Source organism: Podarcis bocagei (assembly GCF_964188305.1).
Source record: "Podarcis bocagei genome assembly, chromosome: 10".
NCBI lineage: Eukaryota > Metazoa > Chordata > Lepidosauria > Squamata > Lacertidae > Podarcis > Podarcis bocagei.
Genome location: NC_138135.1, coordinates 39,512,493 through 39,533,517, shown reverse-complemented (window position 1 = coordinate 39,533,517; position 21,025 = coordinate 39,512,493). Strand labels below are relative to the sequence as shown.

General features: G+C 43.0%; 2 protein-coding genes across 4 annotated transcripts in view; both read left to right on the top strand.

The window, feature by feature from the left end:
- The first annotated feature begins 4,939 nt into the window (after positions 1-4,939).
- Positions 4,940-10,428, top strand: SOCS2 (suppressor of cytokine signaling 2). 2 transcript variants are annotated; one of them, XM_081210964.1, is made up of 3 exons: positions 4,940-5,947; positions 6,333-6,603; positions 8,198-10,428. In XM_081210964.1, exons 2-3 carry the CDS (start codon positions 6,462-6,464, stop codon positions 8,653-8,655), a joined length of 600 nt encoding a protein of 199 aa, XP_081067090.1. In that variant the 5' UTR covers positions 4,940-5,947; positions 6,333-6,461; the 3' UTR covers positions 8,656-10,428. The 2 variants fall into 2 exon arrangements, with proteins under 2 accessions (XP_081067090.1, XP_081067089.1); XM_081210963.1 differs by having other exon boundaries at positions 4,940-6,603.
- A 6,607-nt stretch (positions 10,429-17,035) lies between these two features.
- The window catches only part of CRADD (CARD and death domain containing adaptor protein), a 44,225-nt gene continuing 40,235 nt past the window's right edge, over positions 17,036-21,025 (top strand). The window contains exons 1-2 of one of the 2 annotated variants that reach the window (XM_081210960.1): positions 17,036-17,556; positions 19,455-19,753. In XM_081210960.1, coding sequence (XP_081067086.1) covers positions 19,456-19,753 — 298 coding nt within the window. In that variant the 5' untranslated portion in view covers positions 17,036-17,556; position 19,455. Of the gene's footprint in view, positions 17,557-17,970; positions 17,990-19,454; positions 19,754-21,025 lie in introns of those variants that run through there. The other variant, XM_081210959.1, reaches the window with a different exon arrangement.

The following is a 21,025-nucleotide window of genomic DNA, read 5'->3' as shown; positions in this document are numbered from 1 at the left end:
CAGAAGTCAGCATCATTGAGATCAATAGAGCTTATTCCCAGGTAAGTATGCACAGTATGGCAGTCATGCCCCCCAAAATTCATATTTAAGATACCAAATGATTTCTTATTGAAACACTGCCATCACTTCCTTCATTTTCGTACCAAATTTCTTCCAGAAAATTAGACTACATCTTACTAGCAAAAAAATAAATCTTCATTTCCCCACATTTTGAGGTTTACATAAGAATACAGCTAGATCAAGCCAAAGGCCCATCTTAGTCCAGCATCGTTGTCCTCAAAGGGGCCACGAAGATGCTTGTATAAAGCCCCTAAGCAGGGCCTGAGTGCAGCAGCAGCAGCAGTTTTCCCTATTTGATTGCCATAGTGTTCAGAGGTTTACTGCTTCTGACAGTGGAGGTAGAACATAGCCCTCTTTTCTAGTAGTCACTGACAGCCTTATCCTCCATGAATTTGTCTAATTCTCTTTTAAAGCCATCCATGTTAGTGTCCATCACTATATCTTGTGGGAGTGAATCCCATCAACTACATGCTGTGTTGATTTTATCTGTCCTGAATTTTCCAGTATCCAGATTCAATTTGGAAGTGAGGATAGCAGGGGAAAAGAAGGGGGAATAACTCAAAAAGTTTTGAAAAAATACTGTGACATATTAAAATACTAGCCCAAGACACAAGTATTGAAAGCACTGGCACACAATCCTGCTAAAAATGAAAACATCAACAACTGGACCCACCAGCTGCTATTACTCCAGAGGAAGGCTTTCTGTTCTCTGCATTTCAGTACTACAGTTGCTGCAGAGGGGAAAAGCAGATTTTGTTCTCAATTAAATACTGCAAGATCCCATAAAGTAGTGGTTAGGGTACTGGAATATTTACTGCTCTAGAATCAAATCCCCAATCGGTCTTGAAGTTCCCCGGCTGACCTTGGGCCAGTCACAATCTCTCCCCGCCAAACCTACCTTATGCATGGTAGGCCAAAAAAGTGAGAACATTGGGAGACTCTCTGAGTTCCTTGGAGGTTGAACATAATAAAAGAATAGGTAATTAATTAATCTACTTGCCAAAGTACAAGAACTCTAATGAGTCTTTTTTCTGTAATTAAATCTGATGGAGAGTAACTTCCTCTGTATTTTTATATTATTGCTTGCCCCATAACCCTTTGGAAATCCTTTTTTAGTGACCCCATATTTCTCTTTTCAGCAGGAAGCTGAAAAGGTTTCTTGAAAATTCAAACAAAGGATCATGAGAAAGCAATTTAGCGGCAGAGAAAGTCTAAAGATTCTGTTTATATCTAAAAAAAATTTAACAAACAAAAACTGCATGAAGTCACATACCACAAATACTTAATAAAGACGTATTTGTCTCGGAATACATTGCAGAATTTTTTCAGGATGAATCAGATGAGCTTAAGGAAATTTTTTTCAAGTCTAAAACTAGGCCATATTAAATGAAACTGTCTTCCACAACAGATTTGTTCCCAACTGTGCTCTGAATTTTTAAAAACACCCACAGACCTGTTCTGCTGACATTGATTCTAGTACGTACAAGACAAACCAAAAATGTAGGCAGTGCCTTAGGAATATTTACAGAGTTGTTGTCCTCCAGAAGGGAAACTAAAGTTTCTGAACTAGAATTATTAAGTTATCCAATGTCAATAAATTATAGCTTAACTATAAGGTATATCCGTCTCATAATTGTATACTTAAGTAGCAACAAGTTTTAACATGTGCATATATCTCAGAAGGTGTTTACTACACATAATTTGATAATCATGCTTAGTCCTATGCAATTTACTCAGAGGTAAGCTCAGAGTTCACAAGGTAAGCTCATTAAATAAGTTCATGGTTCACAAGGAACTAGGCACAAGATTGGAGCCCAAATCTGAAGTTAACAAAGAAGTAAATAGGAATCCAGTGCATTGAAAATGTACTTTTAACCAGCAAGTGCTAGAAATAATGTACTCATGGGACAAAGTGCTCTAAACAGATATGCTTGCAAATTACTTTTCTCAACTCAGTCAAAAGCAAGAGATTTTAATATAGCATTAGAATTAGAAACATGGAAATCTACAATGCTGTTTTCTACTTTGCCACCATAGCCGTCTTGAACTGGACAAATAGCCAGTTACATATTACTCTCTACATGATGTGTTCAGTAAATGAATTAACACCTACAAATCCTTATAAACCAGATCCTGAGCATGTTTACTTAGACACAAGTTCTAGTGGGAATTGCTTCCTGGAAAGTAAGCCAAGAAGCAAACCCCAATTATTTGAAGTAAACGTAGGGGGATCAAAGTCCTCCCTATTCATAACAATTGCTTACAACAGACAGATACAACGTAGTTTGAAGCACACATAAATATTTTACTTATTTATCTAGGAAACTTGCCTTTTCTACATAACAATTCAAAAAGGAGAACAAAAATGAAAACAGGATACAATCTAAAAATAACAAACCTATCTGAAGAAAATAATAAGTGGGAATGGAATACAACAACCAAGAAAACCGATCAGGTATTTAAACCATAAAATTTATTTATAAACCATAAAATGCCTATCAAACTGAACAAGTCTCTGAAGCCCATTTAAAGGAGTCACAGTCCTAAAATCTGGTAAATGGTCTTTCTTGAGGCCACTGGCTCAAACAACCTGAGAGCCATTCCTGAGAAAGTCCTTTCTATGACAGCCACTAACTGTGATAGGCAATAGCACTCTAAGGAGGCAGGTACACATGAAAAAAGACACTCTTCCTCAAGTACCTTCTTCCCAGATCACTAAGAGTCATAAACACTTTTAATTAGGGAGTAAACCTCTCAAAGACAGTGGGACTTACTTCTAAGTAAACATGGAAAGTACTGAATTGCTAAGTTAAGAACCAGCCCCTTGCATAGGAACCAAATGCAGATCAGAGGAGCTCACACAGAATTGGCATTATATGGCCCTAAATCCCAAAATTAGCCTAGGTGCTGCATTTTTAAAAGGTATGAGCCCACTTCTTTCATTATTTTCTCAGCTTTAGTAAGAAACGTGAAGAGATTTTATTTTTGTATTTCCATGTAACAAATTGTCTAGAAGCAGATGGGTTTTATGTTGATGGAATAAAATGTTTCCATTGTTATGCTGTTTTACTCCCTCCATGGGGCTTCTTTATTTGTAATTGTTTAATTTAAATTGCACGGAAAGGGTAGGGTTTATGCTTTCTAAGTAAAATAAAAGTCAAATGTAATTCAAGGCCAGCATTACATTGGCTTCACCCTCCTGCCAGCCTGAGGAGGGAAAGATGTAAAGCATGATGAACACCCTGGATTTTATATTAAAAATAAAAATACAGTGGAACCAAATGCTTAATGTATGATGTAGCCCTAAGTCTGAACCCTGTATTTACAACCATTCAGAGCTGCAGTTTAAGGCTGCAATTCTACACACACTTAACTTGGGAGAGAGTATCTTTCATCTTTTATGTTGGTAACTGCCCTAAGATCTACAGATACAGTGCTATATAAAAATTTAATAAATAATAAATAGTAATAATCTCACTAGGACCAAATTCCACATAAACATGACTGGGTCTTGCTTGGGATAACATGCCACACATTCATAAATGTGATATCTCTATCACAATAACTTTTTGTGTTGCTTTCCTGCCGCCACAAAAGTTAAAGAAAAAGCTTTAAGCACACCATTGTTTTATTTTCAGTGCCTAAGGCATTATCTTACTATAGATTGATTGATTGATTGATTGATTGATTATTCAGTGGCTAATAGTAATGTATAGAGTAGAACTCTCATTAACAATATTTCACTGCATTCAGTACCAACTAGTAAAACAGGTTCCTAGTCTTTTACAGGTTCTAAACCACCACAAGCAGGTGCCAAAAGGTTTTTCTTAATACACATCCTTAAAGGAAACTGTGATGGTGTGTTTGTAGGAACCTGTTTTCACTGTTCATGCATATGATGCAGTATCAAGCTCAATGCCAATTACATGGGGAAATTCTCCAACAAGACAGAAACAAATTGCCTTCATTCTGTGGGCTTTACTAAACTTGGTGAGGTGGTGGAATAATGTTTGGTTATTCACAGTGCCCCCCTTATGGGCAATTTCATTTTGTTCACTAGGAAGAATGGATCAGTTGTTTCCTTTGCCACTTTGCAATCTAAATCCTATGTTTATTTGGAATGAAGCCTCACTGTGTTCAACAGGATTTATTTACAAGTGAATATACAGGAACAAATCATTAGAAATGATTATAGATTTTCCCCAGTACAAACTCATTGGCACACCATGCCCATTCCTTCTGGGGGAAAGAAGCAGATCTAAAACGGCTAGCTTACCACATTTTGAAGGAATGCACATTACCTATTCGACCATTAACAACAGCGATTTCGTTGCCTCTTAAACCGGCACCTCTGGGCCACTGCACACTTTCAAACGAAAAGCCCCAACCGATCACCGTGTCACAATCGCACACACGTACTCGACGAAGGCAGTGTACACGCAACGCGAAGCTGCGCGGCCAATGGTGGCTTACCAGAGTACGTACACGCGTCTGCCACGTACACACAGAACAGATTCGCGCGCCATCGACACGCAGGTTCGTCATAGCTCCCCGCGATGAAGGAACGGTCACATATCTCCAGCTAGCCCAACCAGTTTCGTACAACACATTTCACAGAATCGTCAGTTGAAAGGGACTCCCAAAGTCATCTAGTCCAACCCTCTGCAATACAGCCGTCCCCGGGTGGTCTCGAACCACCAACCTTCTGGTTAACAGCCAGATGCACTAACCCATTGGGCCACTGGCACGTTTCTCCGGTCAGTTCTCTTTCAATAGCTACAGACATCTCTCTGACAACAACAACAAAAGCTGCAGCACCGACTCTTTTCCAGTGGCAACCGGTCAGTCGGAAGAAATGGCTGCTTCCTACCGATTGCAACCCCCCCCCCCCATTTTCAGGGGCGGGCGGGCGGGCAGACGAGGCTGTTATTCAGGGCGACAGGCGCTTATGTTTTGTTTTTGCAACCGCACCACTTCCCTCCCACTCCTATTGTGAGGAGAGCGCGAGAGAAAGGAGCGGCGGCCGCGGCTGCTGCAAGACGAGCCCCATTGAAAGCCGAGGCGCAGGAGCCGGGCTGTCACGTGACGCGGTTCCTGGAAAGTTCTTGGAAAGCGGCCTTTGCATTTTTACCATTCGAGGAAGGGAGGGAGGGAGGGAGCGAAGGAAGGCGGCGCAGGAGACGGGCAAGGAGGAGGCGGCGGAGCGGAGCACCCACTTTGCTCCCGACGACGCGCCTCCTTGTTTTGAAGTTTGCAAGCTGCCGTCGAGCTGAGAAGCCATGCAAGGACCCCCGCCCGCCCCCCGTTGAAAAATGCCGGCCCCAATTCCTTCAGAGCAAATAAATAATATGCAGCGAGTCCGGGAGGGGGGAGGGGTGTTTGAAGCGTTCCCCACGTGCATTCTGTCCTCTTCGTTATGCCTGCCTCTCCCCCCCCCCTCACCCCTACCCGGCGGCGGGTTGGTAGCGCGCGCGCGCGCCAGCGAGAAAATCCCTTCAGCCCGCCGGGAATTGTTTGCTGGGCGTCACGGCGTCACATGCAGATTTCCTGCCCTTGGTAGTAACAGCCTTTTGCAGAGAAGGATAACCTGCGCTCGCCTGTCTGCCCCCGCTGCGAGAGAGCCAGGCTTGCGGGAGGGGGGGCTGGAGAGAGACAGAGCCGCCGCCGCTGCTGCTGCCGCTGCTGCCCGATCCGTCTCCGCCCAGCCAGCACCGCGCTTCTCCCTCTTGCAACAAAAGCGAGGCTGAGCGCGCTGGCGGGCGAGCGCCTGCGTTGGCCTCCCGGGTTCCAAAAACAAAGGCGAGCTCCTGCAAGCGCCTTCGGCCAGTGCGAGGAGGGGGCAGCGGGGCGGCCGGGCGGGGAATCCATGCGGCGCTTACAGGCGGAGGTAAGAGTTTTCCGGAGTGCGCGCGGCCCCCCCCCCCGGCTCGCCCCCGGGGCCGCCCACCGCGTGTTTCCTCGACAGCAGCCCGCGCGCCTGGCTGCCTGGAAAGCGAGGAGAAGGCGCTCCACCTTGAGGCCAGCCAGAGGGAGCCCGATCGCGCTGTCCCGGGTCTGGCCCAGGTGGAAACCGGCGAGGGGCCCTTCCCCACCTTCTCTAGCGCTTGCCCGAAGGCGGGAGAGCCGCCTCCCCTGCGAGGAAATCGGGGCGAAGCGGGAAGGACCTCTTGCGCTCGCTCTCCTTGCAGCGGATGCTCTGCAAGGCGCCCCAGCCTAGCGGGATTCCTCAGGAGCGCTCCTAAGCGGCCACCGGCTCTTTTTCTCTCCCGCAGGGTTGCAGGTTGCTGGCGGCCGGGATCCGGATGGGCTGGGGCAGCCGCCGGGGCCTCGGGGCCGGGGCACGGCGCTCCTAGCTCGCTCGCTCGCTCGCCCTCCCCCTCTCCCAAATCTCGAGCCCCCAAATGACCCTGCGCACGGACGAATCCTCGGATGGCACCGACAGGACTGGGCCCCAGTGGGAGGCTGCCGGAGCAGCAGCAGTGGCGGCGGAGCCTTCCGAGGAGGAGCGCCTGGAGTTCGCCATGCGGGAATTGAGGCTCGCAGGTAAGTCCGATTGGGAGCAATCGTGGCCTTGGCGGGGTGAAGGTCGCTCCGGGGTTGCCCCGGCCTGACCAAAGAGGAAAAGGCTGGCGGTTTCTGCTTTTGCTGCGCTCCTCGAACAATGGCCAGATACAAAGAGGGGACTTGGGCGGCTGTGGGAACCGGAGGGGCTCCTCGCCTCCTTCCCAGCCAGTGCCTTCGGGGCTGTAGCGTGGGAAGGGCTGGGAGGAAAAGCGGACATGGATCGGGTACCCGAGGGGACGAGCGCGACATCTGCGCGCGTTCTGTAGGATCGGGAAATGGGACGCGCAACTTCGGGGGCCGCGCGTCGGGGGAGGAAGAGCAAGAGCTTTGGCTCGAGATGCGAGTCAAAAATACCCCGCAAGCCTGAATGCTTCCCCCTCCTCCCCCCTTTGCCATTGAGGAGGCTCCCTCGAAAGCTGCGTCGCTGTTTTCGTTCCGATCAGTCGCGACCTAAAATAACGAGCGGAGCAAGGTAAAAAACCACCCATCTTGTATAGCGATCTCAGGGCGAGGCTTTGCGAAGGAGAAGAAAACGAAAAATCCACACTCTCCCTTTCTAAGCGTTAAAGAAACTTATATAGTGGTGTGCCACAACTTCGTTGTGTCTTGGCTTTCACGTTTCGGATTGGGAGGCGTGAATACGTGTGGATTACAGTGGTACCTCGGGTTACAGACGTGTATTATGCGGGCTGTCGTGTATTAGGATTGCTTCAAGGATAACGGTGCCTCTCAAAGGCTGTCTTTTAACTTGTTGGGCAGCCTTCTCTGTGAATCGAGAGTCGCTGGAGACTTTCTGGGGAAACAGAACTGTGTCTTGAGCAGAAAACAGTTTAATTTGTTCAGTGTAGTTATGGAGCAGAATCTCTCACATGGACAGAATATTCGCTTAAAGTCTTTCAGCTTATTATGTCCTACATTTCTTCCAGGAAAGGCTTTTAAAGAGGGCAGTGATTAGAATTTTACTGCCTTGTCATGGGAATTTGTGCGAACAAAGAAAACAGTTTTCCTACAAAAGCTAGACAGCAAAATATTCTCTTTAGTTTTAAAAAAAGATTGAAGATGTGGGAAGTTATTACCTGAAAGGGATGGTTTCCCCATCCCTGATTTGTTTTGCCCAAGTAAAGAAGAATCTTTGGCTGTAAGTATGCCTGCATCTGTAAAGATTATATTGTGCTTTGCTGTTGTGCTCTCTGCATATAGTTTCAGGCACCAGAACTTTGTTGGGGTACTTTGGGGTTAAAGTTACTGTTAATCAAATAAGACACATTACAGGATAGCATGAGCTTAAGTACTTCTGTCACTTGTTATAGCACTTGAGCAGACCAATTCTGTGCACACTGCTGACTCAAGTAAGCCCCTCAGTGTTGAATGGGACTTATTCTCAAGTAGAGACATGCAGGACTGCAGAGGAAAATTGTTCTTGTCCTTGAGACAGACCCCTTTCACTAAGAGTGAGAGACAGTGAGTTGTTCAAGGCCACCCAGTAAGTGTTTGGTTCAGCAGTGACTGGAAAAGGGTGGGGGTCCTTCTAGTGGAATCTACTTGAGTAACTTTGTTTTCCTCCTCTTATCAGGATGGTACTGGGGTAACTTGAGTGTTGTCGAAGCCAAGGAGAGATTACAAGATACATCTGAAGGGACTTTCTTGGTCAGAGACAGCTCGCACTCTGAGTACCTGCTTACTATTTCAGTAAAAACGTCAGTCGGACCTACCAACCTACGCATAGAATTTCAAGATGGCAAATTCCGACTGGATTCCATTATCTGTGTTCGGTCAAGGCTCCGGCAGTTTGACAGTGTGGTCCACCTGATTGAATATTATGTTCTTATGTGCAAGGATAGAAGAACTGCGTCTGAAATGCCTTCCAATGGAACAGTCCACCTGTATTTGAATAAACCTCTCTGTCATTCAACTTCATCTCTACAGCACTGCTGTAGGGTAGCTATAAACAGATACACTAATCAGATCCAGGAACTTCCTTTGCCAACAAGACTGAAGGAATTCTTGAAAGAATATCAATATCGGATATAAATATATCATCTACTCTGCCTCGCTTTTTTTTTAAGATATGAATACAGTTTTATGAAATCAAAAGCCCTGTGCAGTCAGCTGCAAAAAAAAATGTATTGTGTAAGGTCATTCTGAAAATAGCCAAGGTAATCTTTATGTGTGGAAGTGGCATGGGTTGATGTAGCTTGAACTCAGGACTCCACAGTCAAAACTTTGCAGCAGAGTAATCTCTGCTGTTTCTCCTGATTGGCCAGTCTCTTAAACCTCATTGAGAAAAGTGCCTGTGTTGCAGTGAGGTTGAGATGCAAGCAGAGGAACGGTTTGTCATTCTTCCACATCCATGCCTTCCTTTGGCTCTTAAAATCCTACTCCTTTATATTGGGGCAGTCCTGCATCTAAAAGTCAGGTCTACCAACCTATATTTTGTTTGGCTCTGCCACATTTGACTGGTTTTCTCTTTTGAAAACCAATGGGAGCATTCTTCCTGTACTACCAACAACAACAAACTAATTCAAGCGTTCTGTTAGTGGTGTGGCTGTCTTTGAAAAATCACTTCTGTACGAAGGGTGGGATTTGTGTGATTCATCACCAGTGATGTCATAGGCGTTACCTAACGCATGTCCCTGAGACTTGTGCAACCGCATTGCAAATAGCAATCTCGATCGATACAGTACCTTGTGGAAGATTCACATTTCCCACTGACAAAATACTATAGTTCGAGAGCTGAGAAGGTGCAAGTGTCTTCTCGCCAAAAGGGCTAAGGGGAGAGCAAACATCTGGATCCCATGCAGCAAATGACTTCCTAACTGCATTTATGACACTCCAAACTTTTCAAAATTTCTGTAGGAGAACCTAGACACTGGGACATAAATTTCCAGATGAAAATAAACAACTGGCATAGAAGTTCTTGGTGGGGTGGCAGTTCTATAAGGAATGGGTTAACTGTCTGATTTTAAGATGAGCTTGAGGCTGCCTAAGATGCTGTCTTCTTACAGCATTAATTGCAGCCTGTTCATTCAGTTAATAACTTGTTCATTTTAGTTTATGGCTGAAAATTGGGACATTGTAGAACATAGTAGATATTTTACAACATTATAACACCAGAGTTTTGTTCATATTTACCCCCCAAATGTTGATCTAGCAATGCTTTCTGATTATGAATAACTTATGAAAAACCTTCTGATCAGCCCTACTCATTTTTGCTCGGAAATAAGTGTTCTTGGGTTGCAGCCAAGTCTCATTTGGACTGTTCATGGAATAGAGTTCTAAGCAGACGTTATTAGGATCAGGTTGTAAGACAGCTAATCACATTGAACCAGAATTAATGGACTCTGCTTACTTGTACATAGCTACAATGATCTCCTTTCAACGTATGGGGACTGTACTACATTGAATAATCTAATTAAAAGGGAACCTTATTTCAAATAAAGCTGAATTGAAAAAGCAAACCCTTCACTCTCTTTTACAAGGACCCAGTGGATCATTTTTATATTAGGGTAGTATACCAAGGTTTTTGTTAGTGTGAAAGAGAACTCCTTTTTTGTTTTAGATCCACTTACTGCCTATAATAGGCCTCCCTTGAATGAGACTTTATATAAGCCTAGACTGCAGCCTTGCAGTTGTGGTTTCCATGCCTGATCATGGATAGCAGCAATTATAACTTCATTCTACAATGTAGAATTTTTTAATTCTTATTTCCTCGAAAAGCAAGAAAGTTTGTGTGATCTAAATATTGTGTTTTCAAGGCTGTAGCTGTCAGATTTCAGATTGTATTAAATAAAGTAAACAATTGCAGAGGCTGCATGTCCTTAATGTGTTTGGGTTATTCGGAAAGTATCTTGTACAGTGCTTAAAAAAACATTCCTTGCCTTCCTTCATCTCCATTGAGAAATATGTGACAAAGAGAAATCTCATTTTATCACATTTTGTACACATTTATTCAAAAATTAGGTACCTAACATGTGATTGGTGGTGTTCGTTCTAGTGTACTTTCTGTGCTCCACAGTTTTTGTCTAGTGTATTCCCACAACAACATTAAAGTTTAAAAGCACCGAATGTGTTACTGAATTCCCGCAAGTCAAATACTACTACATATATACTACATATACAACTACATGTAGCATTCATAATTTGGCACCTATGAGGTTAAATAGAAGGGTTAAGACAGGTCTTGCTGGATCAGACCAAAGATCCATGTACTTCAGCACATTATTTCCCTCCAGTAGCCTGTCAGCTGCCTTTGAGAAGTCCACAAGTAAGGAAATAGATTTTCCTCACAGTGGTGACCTAGCATCTGGTATTCAGTGGTGTTTTGATGGTGAACCAGAAGGCTCCACCCATCTATCATGCTTGATAGTGATTTGTAAACCAACACTCTTGTCTATTAGAGCTGTCTGAGGTAGTGGTCAGCACTGGAGCTTACAGCTGAATTCCATGAATTCATTATGTGTTGTGTGAAGAACGAATTGCTTTTGCCTGTCTTGTCAGTCTGCTTGTTAGCCTGCACTTTGAACGTTGGTTTTATGAACAAAGGGGGAAATGTTTCTATCTGCTTATTTTATACTAGGCATATTAGCTGCATACGACATTGTACCGTAAAATCCTATGCAAGTTTACTCAGAAGTTCAATGGTACCCAACATTGCTTTAGGACTGAAGTTGGGGGCTCCTTGTATCTGTATTCTGCTTTCCCCCCTTTCTAGCTGAAGTTAAAATATGTCATGATGAGAAGAAGCAACAAAAACTCCGATCGCCTGAAGATTTCTCAGCCCTGCAACAGATAGTAAGACAAACTTTATTTTTATTTTTTTACCACTGCCCTCCAAAGCTTTGGTTAATCTGCAAGAGTTAGAGTAAGACCACACATTTACTGACTACACAAGCAGTCTTGGTCTTCCTTGGGTATATATTTGTGGGGATAAATGTAGGTGATCCACAGAGATAATGAACATGGCTGGCAGCAGTTTATGTGATTTGGCCAAATCTGTGCTCACTTGGTTTATACAATCCTTTGTTTGGGGCAACTTTGTCAAGCAGAACCTTCTGTCTCTTGAATCAAGTAATGAGGGACTTGCTATGTGAGATCATCCCAGAGTCCTCAGGAACAAATTGCATGTTAACATGGTGACCTGCCACATCAAGGGACTAATGTGCTTCCTCCAACCCAGCTGCTATCGGAACTATATCCCTGTATCCACTACATGGTTCACAAGGACTGGGGGAGGGGGACCACTCACTTTTCACAGGGTGCTGAATATACAGGAGAGCAAGATGTTTTGTGCCTATTCTGGCTGAACCTAAGGAAAGTGTAAAGGTCCTGTCTCTTGGTGGGGGGCCTTAATGGAGCTGGCAAATGTTAAAGCCTGATGATTGATGGTGCCGACACAAATGCATGCGTAGAGAGTGCCAGTACCATTTGTTAGTGCAAGAAGTTTTGCTAATGTAACCTGGTTCTTGGATATGTGAAAAAGAGTAAATAACAAGGGTCTAGATGGGGAACCTTTAGCCCTGTAGCTGTTATTGGACACTCATCAGTGCCAGCCTGCATAGCCAATAGTGAGGGATGATGGGAATTATAGTACAACAGCACCTAGTGGTTAACTACCCCTAATCTAGACAAAGAATTATCAGTTTAAGAAGAAGAAGTGCAACCACTAAAATTGGAAGAGGTTGAGCATGTAATTTTTGTTTCAACCTTTAAAAAAACCAAAACTTGACCTTTGAGTTGGAGAGTTTTCTTTAAAAAAAAGTTTGTGTCTTTAGGGCTATGCAGATACATCTATCAATCTAGAATCACAGCCTGATTTGCATATTTTGGGGGAACGCTTCTGTCATAAGCAAGTGTGATGATGTGTAAGCACTCAGTTCATTGGAAACATTGGCTATAAGTCATTTTTTCCGTTCTTTTACACACACACATTGCCCCTGTGCTGTCTTGTGTGTTCAGAATAAGTGCACTGGTTGGTGCTCATTGACTTCACTGTCCTAAGCAGAGTGGGAATCCTGTGGCTCTCCAGATGCTTCTTGGAGTCCCAACATCTGGATCCCTTCTCATCTCTGCCTTGAAGCTAGAAGCAATGGAAGCAGCACCTTACAGCCACAGGCCCCACATCAACCCTGCTCCTACTCCCAAGCAGATGAAAGGAACCTAGAAGAGGAGAAGCGGAAGGACCATGCTACGATTCACAACAAAACGTCTCTCTCACTGTTCCTTCTCACAAACTGGGATAGGAGGTCTTCCATTCTTTTAGCATTGGTAACTCCAAACCATATCTATGTATGTTTTTTTGTTGTTGCTGGTTCAGCTTAGCAAAGGGAAGGGAAGAAACTAGCTTTCACCTTACCCATAAGAGGCACAAGAGACTGCTATAAGAGACTAGGCAAGTTAGATATGTTTCTAATGAACAAATTCAGAGACATTTCACATTTTTTGCCTCCAAACTGCTGCTGCTCAATAGCCAACTGAAAACCAACTTAGCCCTAACAGATTAAATTTGGTGGCACAAGTTTATTTGGTTTTGTTTTCTTAAAAGAAGGGCAGCAACACATTACATGCATGCTTCCTTATTTTATAAAATTAATCACTTTACTGTTTCTTAAACCAGGGATGGGGAAGCAGGTGCCCAGGGACCAAATGTGGCACTGCAGGCCACAGCTCTCCCTGGCCCAATTTGCATCAAGTGTTTTTGCCTGCTTGGAATGTGTCCTTAAGTTCTGATAATGCCTTTTGCTTGACTATGTGGAAGGTAGAGAGAGGTGTGTGAAAGCATATTGTTGCACCACCCCAATTTCTGAGCGGTGTAAGATTCTAGGGATTCCAGGCACTTACCCTGGGTTTCGTGTTTCCTTTTGGAAATGAAAGACTGTGGTGTCTTTAGGATAGATGGCTTATTTACACATATATACACCCTGAGCCTACGATGAAGGGGTTCACAGTATCAACACCCCAAAGAGGTCTTGCTTCTCCCAAAGCCACAGCCGTGGATTCAAACAGAAATAAACCATTGTGCTCTGACTACAGCTTTATGCCATTAACCACCTTGCTGAATCCAGGGATTCGATGTCTGGCTTGATTAAATTCTAGCACTTACTGGGTCCAGGAATTTAAGGGAATCTGGCACCCCAAAACTCATAACTATATATAGGAAGTAGCCTGCTGTACAAAGAGAAATTTGACATTTCTTTTTGCTCCATTCACTTTTTACTCTCTGCCTGCCGACTATTGGCATGTGGTCCCAGATGGTTGCCTAGAAAGTAATGCAGCCGTCAGGCTGAAAAAAGATTCCACATTCCCGTCTTAAATTAACCATGCAATTTATTTATTTATTTGATGCGTCGAACCTCTTGCTATTTTTAGTGGAATTTGAAGACATCGGCGTTCATTCTCTGGTATTAGTCATCTGTGTTCAAAAGATAACAGCATTTTGAGAATACGTTATTACTTTGTCTCCAGTTTTGGCTGGCAAATCCTGTGCTCCGATCCCAAATATGCAATATACAATTATAGAATTTATTCCAACACAATGTGTTTGGAATCAAAAGTTTATTTTCCCAAGGTCATAAGACTTATCCAATAGATATCCTATTTTGTTACCTGCTATATAAAAACAGCACTGATCAGCTTGTTCATGTACATATATTGAAGTAGTACAGGTGGTACTTAAAGCATGTTTAATGAACTTTTAAAAAATGGATAATTATTTTAACATGTATACACTTTTTGTGTACGATTTTCTTTATCAAAACTACCATATCATACACACTGATCTGAAGCTTAGGGATTCACTGAGTCCTAAACTGCTTAGGAAGTCAATGGCTAAATCAGAATTTGATGTGATGTCTAATTTCATTCCTTTCTCCACCAGTTTATGAAAATCCTGTATTGTCAGTTGGTCACCCCATTTCTGAACAGCTGTGGTGAACATTATGTACTTCCTTCTTGGCAGGCTATCAAGCTCTGGGTCATTCAGATGTTAAGAAGAAGTACAATGTATTTGGTTTGGAATCAAAGCTGTTTGTGCTGACATCTACCTACCCTGTTCACAATATTCACCCAAGCCTGGTCAAATGAGAACATGGTAACTACTTTTGGCTAAAAACCTCAGGGGACTCGGCTCCCAATTAAGTTTTTTTTGGAAACAATAAATGGATTTCCATGAGGAGTCTTGGGAGCCATTATTTAACTCACCAGATCCTTTTGTTTCACAGTAATTACTACATATTTGTTTTAAATCATATTTCAGGATACAACTTGAGAGTTTTTAAGAATGATAGGTGGCCAACAAACACTGAGTCCTTAAACGGGGCTTGGCATGAAAGGCAAATCTCAGGTTTAAATGAGGTGGCTTGGCACCAAACGGTGTTGAAGAAAACAGTGCGACTCGATCCACACCGATACATCCAACACACATTTAAAGCACATGACTTCTCAAAGAAGCCTGGGAAAACTGCAGCTCTGAGGGGGGAAACTACTGTTCCCATGATTCTTTGGGGGGAAATCACATGCTCTGAATGCACTTTAAATGTATTGTGTGGATTTGCTATTTGATAATACAAAATTAGGAATTCTATAGCATGAAAACATTTTTGATCATTTCTGCAGTGTTCAAAATGCATGGGAAGGACTGTGGGTATAAGGGGTTGCAACCTTTGCAAACCAGAACAACTGTCACAGGCACCACACACCACCAATAATTGGGCTTGAAAGAAGTGGTTTTGTGGGGTTCTTTTAGAAGAGGGCAAAACATATGCAGGAAGGTGGACATATTTAGTGATCTACGTATAATGGAAAGACAGTAGTTTTGTTCCAAGCCTTGATACAGTTCCTAGATACAGTACCCTAGTTCAAACTAAGCAAGTAAGCATGATCAGGTAGAGCAAGTAATACTGTACCTGCTATGACTCACACATTTGACATTTTTGACATTTGGTACATTAAGCACGGAAGCAAACACTGACATCCATTATGAAAAGAAATTGCCTTTAATAGCGTTCAACGTACTGTGAGTCACAGATCTGTCATTTATTAAATACAACAATTTCAAATAGAAGGGTGAAGTAAATGGCGAGGGAGAGATGTTAATAATTTTTTTGACCTATTTTTGAGAACCAGAAACTGGCAAGTTAGAGATTGCTGGTATGGTGATGCACATGGTATGTAAGCTGGACAGATTCTGGTTCATCCCCTCATTGGGACCACTGTGTTCAGTTGACTAAGTGGTTAGATGAGTCAGTTTTGACTGATTAAAAATGTATTCCCAATGAAAAAAGACAATATTTAAAAAAGAAAGATATAAATGCTTACAAAAACCACACCATACTCAAAAAGGCACTTTCCCTTTCTAAAGCCTCTACAGAGTTACTGGAGATGGTGAAAGGTTAGATGATATTTGCAGCAGGAGCTTCATAATAACTTCTTTTTTAAAGAGCTTGAAAGCAAAGCTAGAAGGGTGGAGAACAGCCAAACTGCATGCCTAATTAGGTCCGCCAGGCCTCCCCATTTTGGCCAAGCCATGCCCCACAACCCTAAACCTGACATCGTTTATGACACCAGGTGCAGATTAAGTAGAAAGCTGGTAGAAGCCAAAAAAGCATTTATGCCTGCAAAGCATAGTGCCTAGGGTTTTGAAAGACCCAACAATCAGATCACACCTTCAGGCAGGGACAGGATAAGGTCCCAGTAAGGCGTGGCTTCCGATTGGCTGCAGGAGCTTCCTGCACTCAATTGGAAGCCGTGTCGGATGTTCAGCTTCCAAAAAACGTTCGCAAACTGGAACACTGCGGTGTTCGGGAGCTGATTTGTTCGGGAGCCAAGCTGTTTGACAACCAAAGTACCACTGTACAAGCTTTCTTCTGAAATATTATTATTATTATTATTGTTATTGTTATTATTACTCCACCCATCTGGCTGGATTGCCCCAGCCACTCCAGATGGCTTCCAACACATCTAAAAACATAATAATGGAAAGAAGTACATTTACTGCTACTCCCAGTCTTTTGAACAAGTATCCATACTGTGATGTTGATTGTGACATTGCATTTCACCAATATAACCCTAAGAAGTTGACAGAATTGCTGTGACTTGTCTGTTCCAGGCCTGCATCTGATAATACCAGGTGGATTATGAGGATGCCTTGCCTCCAAACACAACGAGGCAATAACATCACTACATTACAGCCTATGCTATTTTCAGCCTCAGTTTCAGCACCAGATCACAATGGTGATAAAACCATTGGTCCACATTGCAGGAGTGTTGCAAACCACAAAGGCTGCGTTTCACCAGCTAATTTTGAGAAGCTGACAGCTGTGACTACTAGTCTCAGTCCGCATCTGCTCTGTGGAGATTCATGATCCAGGGTGGGTTTCTTTCACTCACAAACATGAAGTGTGTTGATAACAACACGACTGTGTGCTCAGCCTTAGACGCGCTTCCACCTCAAACGTGCCATATGAACAGCAGGCTGAGCGAGCTTGGAATCTTTCTGCAAATCTTGTGTTTGTGTGTTTTTAAATAAAACCACTGAAATGACTCTCCACTGCACCCCACGCTCACACGAAATAAAAACCCAGTTTGAAGAACCGCGAACTCCTGTCTGCGCTTCCACCTCCTTCTTCCCCTCAGCTGGGCGAGGACGGGGAGAGAACACGCTTCTGCTGCTCCTCAGTAACAGTTTATGCAAAAAGCCTTGACATGAGCCATTATTTCCTACTGGAAACTGTCACGTTTAGGGAAATGGCGTCAAAACTAACCAGGAACTTCCGTCTCCAGACGATGCATTTTATCCTCCGTTTTATGTTTTGCCCTTAAGAAACATGGGCGGACAGCACTTCCTGTTTGGATATTTTGCTCTCAAGAAAGTTAGTGCTTGGAGACCGAGCTGGGAATGCCTGAGCTTGATGATCAATAATCCCTGCAAATAAATTTGTAAGTATTTTCACCGAAAACATACACCGCTTCCTCTCTCAGGTGGTCCGTCTATACAAATTCTCTCGGCTTTTTCTGCAAAGCTTCTCCTGCGAGCTTCTGCCCTCGTTTCGTTTCGTCTTTACGTATTCCTTTACACGCTTCCGGACATTTCTTCGCTTTTTTCTTTTTTTTTCTTTTTTGAGGGGTTTAATTAAAAACCCGTTATAGACATGTAGGTATGGCTCCCCACTGTGCATAGATCTTTATTTTTGGTTCTACAATTTGTGTTGCAGTTGTGGTGTATCTATTTTGTATCTAGAAAATATGGTGAACCTTAAGAGCAATGAACAATCTATTGTCGCCTGCCCTGCTCTTATTTAGTTAAAGGGGGTATGATAAGGATTGCTGCCTCCAAGAGCTTTACTACAACGATTCTGCTACAGTCTGGCAGGTATCTAAGAAAAAAACAGATTCTTCGTTTCTAGATGGGGCCCCAGGGCATGGTGTAAATGTACTTGGCTGAAATTAAGGAAATCAAGGTTTGCAGGTTCCTGTCAGGGAACCCCATACATACTTTCTTAACAGGAAGAAATGTAGAATATAAACAGAAGATGAGACACCTGTAATTTCCCCTGGCTCTTTTATACTTTCCCCTCTGTTTTAATGTTGCTGCTGTGTCTTACTGGATTTCAGCTTTGAACAGTTTTTTTAAAAAAATATTGTTTTACTGGTTGATTTTAGTTGTTGTTTGAAAGCTGCCCTGGGAGATGCTGATTCAAATGCTTTTCTCTGACATCTTCCGACTCAAACTGGACATACCTCCAAGGCTGTTAACGCCACACAACGCAGCAGGCAATAGTATATATGCTAATATAAATAAAGCATAACAAAAATGATAGTATAAGTGAAAGCAGGGATAAAAATCAGCTCTGTTGACCAGAAGCATGTTAAATTGGAACAGTTTTCACAGTGTGTCAAAGCATCATTACTGATGGAGCTGACCTACAGCAGAGAATTCCAAAGTTTTGATGCCACAGTGGAAAGGGCTGTGGCCTGTGTACCCAACCAACTGAGCCTTTGCTACTGATAGGATATGTAGCAAGCATTTGCTGAAGATTTTGGATGACAGAATCAAATGGGGAGAAAGTGTTCCAAGTACCCTAGTCCCAAATCATAAGGGTTATAAAGGTGATCACTTGTGCGCTGAATTTTCCTTTGAGACAAACCAGAAACTGGTGAGGCTGGGCCAGTTGTAGTCACATGGTCTAAAACCAAACAAACCCCAACCCCTCTCAAAACTCTTGCTGACACCTTTTGCACCACTTTTTGAAGGCAGCCCCATGTTACAATGTGGATGCGATTCTCTTTTCCTGGAGATAGGTTACTGTACCAAAGGGAGTGTCCACCCTATGTTAAAGTGTCGGTGATCTTTGGGTGGGAACCAGTCCTAAATGTAAGTACATCTGATTGTCTGCTTCGTGCAAGATGCCCTGATAACTTAAATCAACAAAAGATGCAGCTTTTCATCAGTTTGATGCTCACATACTTGTACTCTTCATTTACTGAAACTGATCCAGCTAAAGTACTCTCAGGCTTTTAAAAAAGGTTCCGACCTTGTCTGGGCATAAAAGGTGCATTTGGAAATCAAAGAACCTGTGGTGGAGTCCACTTCACGAAATAAAAACTTGCAATGCTCAGAAGGCACCCTCCCTAATTAAAACCCCTACACAATCCCTGTAAGTATAGCACAGGCAAATAATAGTAATAATCTAGCACCCAAAAACCTGCCCCTACCTTGGAAAGCATTTCTGGAAAAATAGAAAAAAATGGAAGGACAAAGAACATTGGTTGGTGCTGCAGTCCCCACAGGTGCAACATATATAGCATTTAAGTTCTCTCTGTTTATTTTCCTGCAGGATGGATGCCAGGGACAAGCAGGTTCTGCGCTCGTTACGCCTGGAGCTTTGTGCAGAACTGCTGGTGGAGGGCCTTGTCATTCAGTACCTTTACCAAGAAGGCATCCTGACAGAAAGCCACGTGCAAGAAATACGGTCCCAAGTCACCAACCACAGGAAAACCATGATGCTCCTTGACATCTTACCTACAAGAGGGCCCAAGGCCTTTGAGACTTTTCTAGATTCCTTACAGGAGTTTCCATGGGTGAGAGACAAGCTTGAGGCAAAGCGCAATGAAGTTATGCTAGTGGCACTTGATGGTAAGATTTCAAAACTATTACAGTATTGGGTTCATTCTTCCTTTGATCAAAGAGCTGCAACGGTAGAATTTACAGTTGGGAGGAGTGGACTCGGCTCCTGCACCTCTAATAGATGTGCAGAAGAGGGATTTTTAGAAAGTGCAGCTTGCCACGCAAAGAACACAGGAGCTCTGCCTTCTCTTTCCATTTGGCACTGCAATCCTACATGTCTCTACTTGGAAGTAAATCCGCTTGAGTTCAACAGGACTTGCTCCCAGATAAATGCATATAGGACTATAACCTTAGTCTGTTAGCTGGTTATTTTCTACATTGTTGTTTTGTTGTCATCTTCTAATTTTTAAAATCTTAACTGGACTTTTTATTGTGTTGCAGTGTGTTTTTGCTTTTCTGACTTTTCATTTTATTTTATGAGCTACAGTTGAAAGACTGGGCAAGAAGTCATCTTATAAAAATAAATATTCAGCCATGTGAGCGCTTCATCCCCTTGGTGAGATCTAGGCTCTTGTCAGCCTAAGTAATTTGTTTGTGATGTGGAGTTAGCTGTTGCAAAATGTGATCCAAAGTTTAGAGTTTTGAGTAGTCAACTTGCTTCAAAACAGATGTCCAGACTGGTGTGTGTGTGTGTAAAATCCATAATCTATTTAAAGGGTTCATTTTTACCTTATAGGAAATTGTATGTGCTTGACTAACTCTCTAAGCAACTTGAGTAACTCTCTAAGTAACTGCCACCCCAGTTAGGCAACCCAGGGCATAGAGGATAATCTTGCCTTCTGTCCAGTCCATGCAATTTTCTTATGTTGCAAGAGTTGTGGGGTGATGCTTTGAGGAAGTGGCAGCCAAGCAGCTCCAGTAATGCAAATGGGCCTAGAAGCTATTGGCAGTACAGTGGTAACTTCTGAAGATAGCAAGACAAATGTATGTTTAAAAATATTGAGGTAGGGGAGTAGGTACTATACCCTTTAGATCAGTATTTCCTTTAGATCAGTATTTCCCAAAGTGTGGTACACATACCCTCGGGACTGCACAAAAGGATTTCAAAGGGTGTATGGTATCTGCTAGATAAAATAGTATCATAATCATGTACCCCTATTGAGAGTTTATTCTTACTGGTGTACACCGACCAACAGATTATCTTCGTCTGAGCCCTTCTCAGAAGATAATTTGGTGGTCGGGGCACACCAGTAAGAATAAACACTCAAAAAGGGTACATGATTATTGTAAGTTTGGGAAACATTGCTCTAGACAAATAAGGCTAAAAAGAGATTTAAGGCA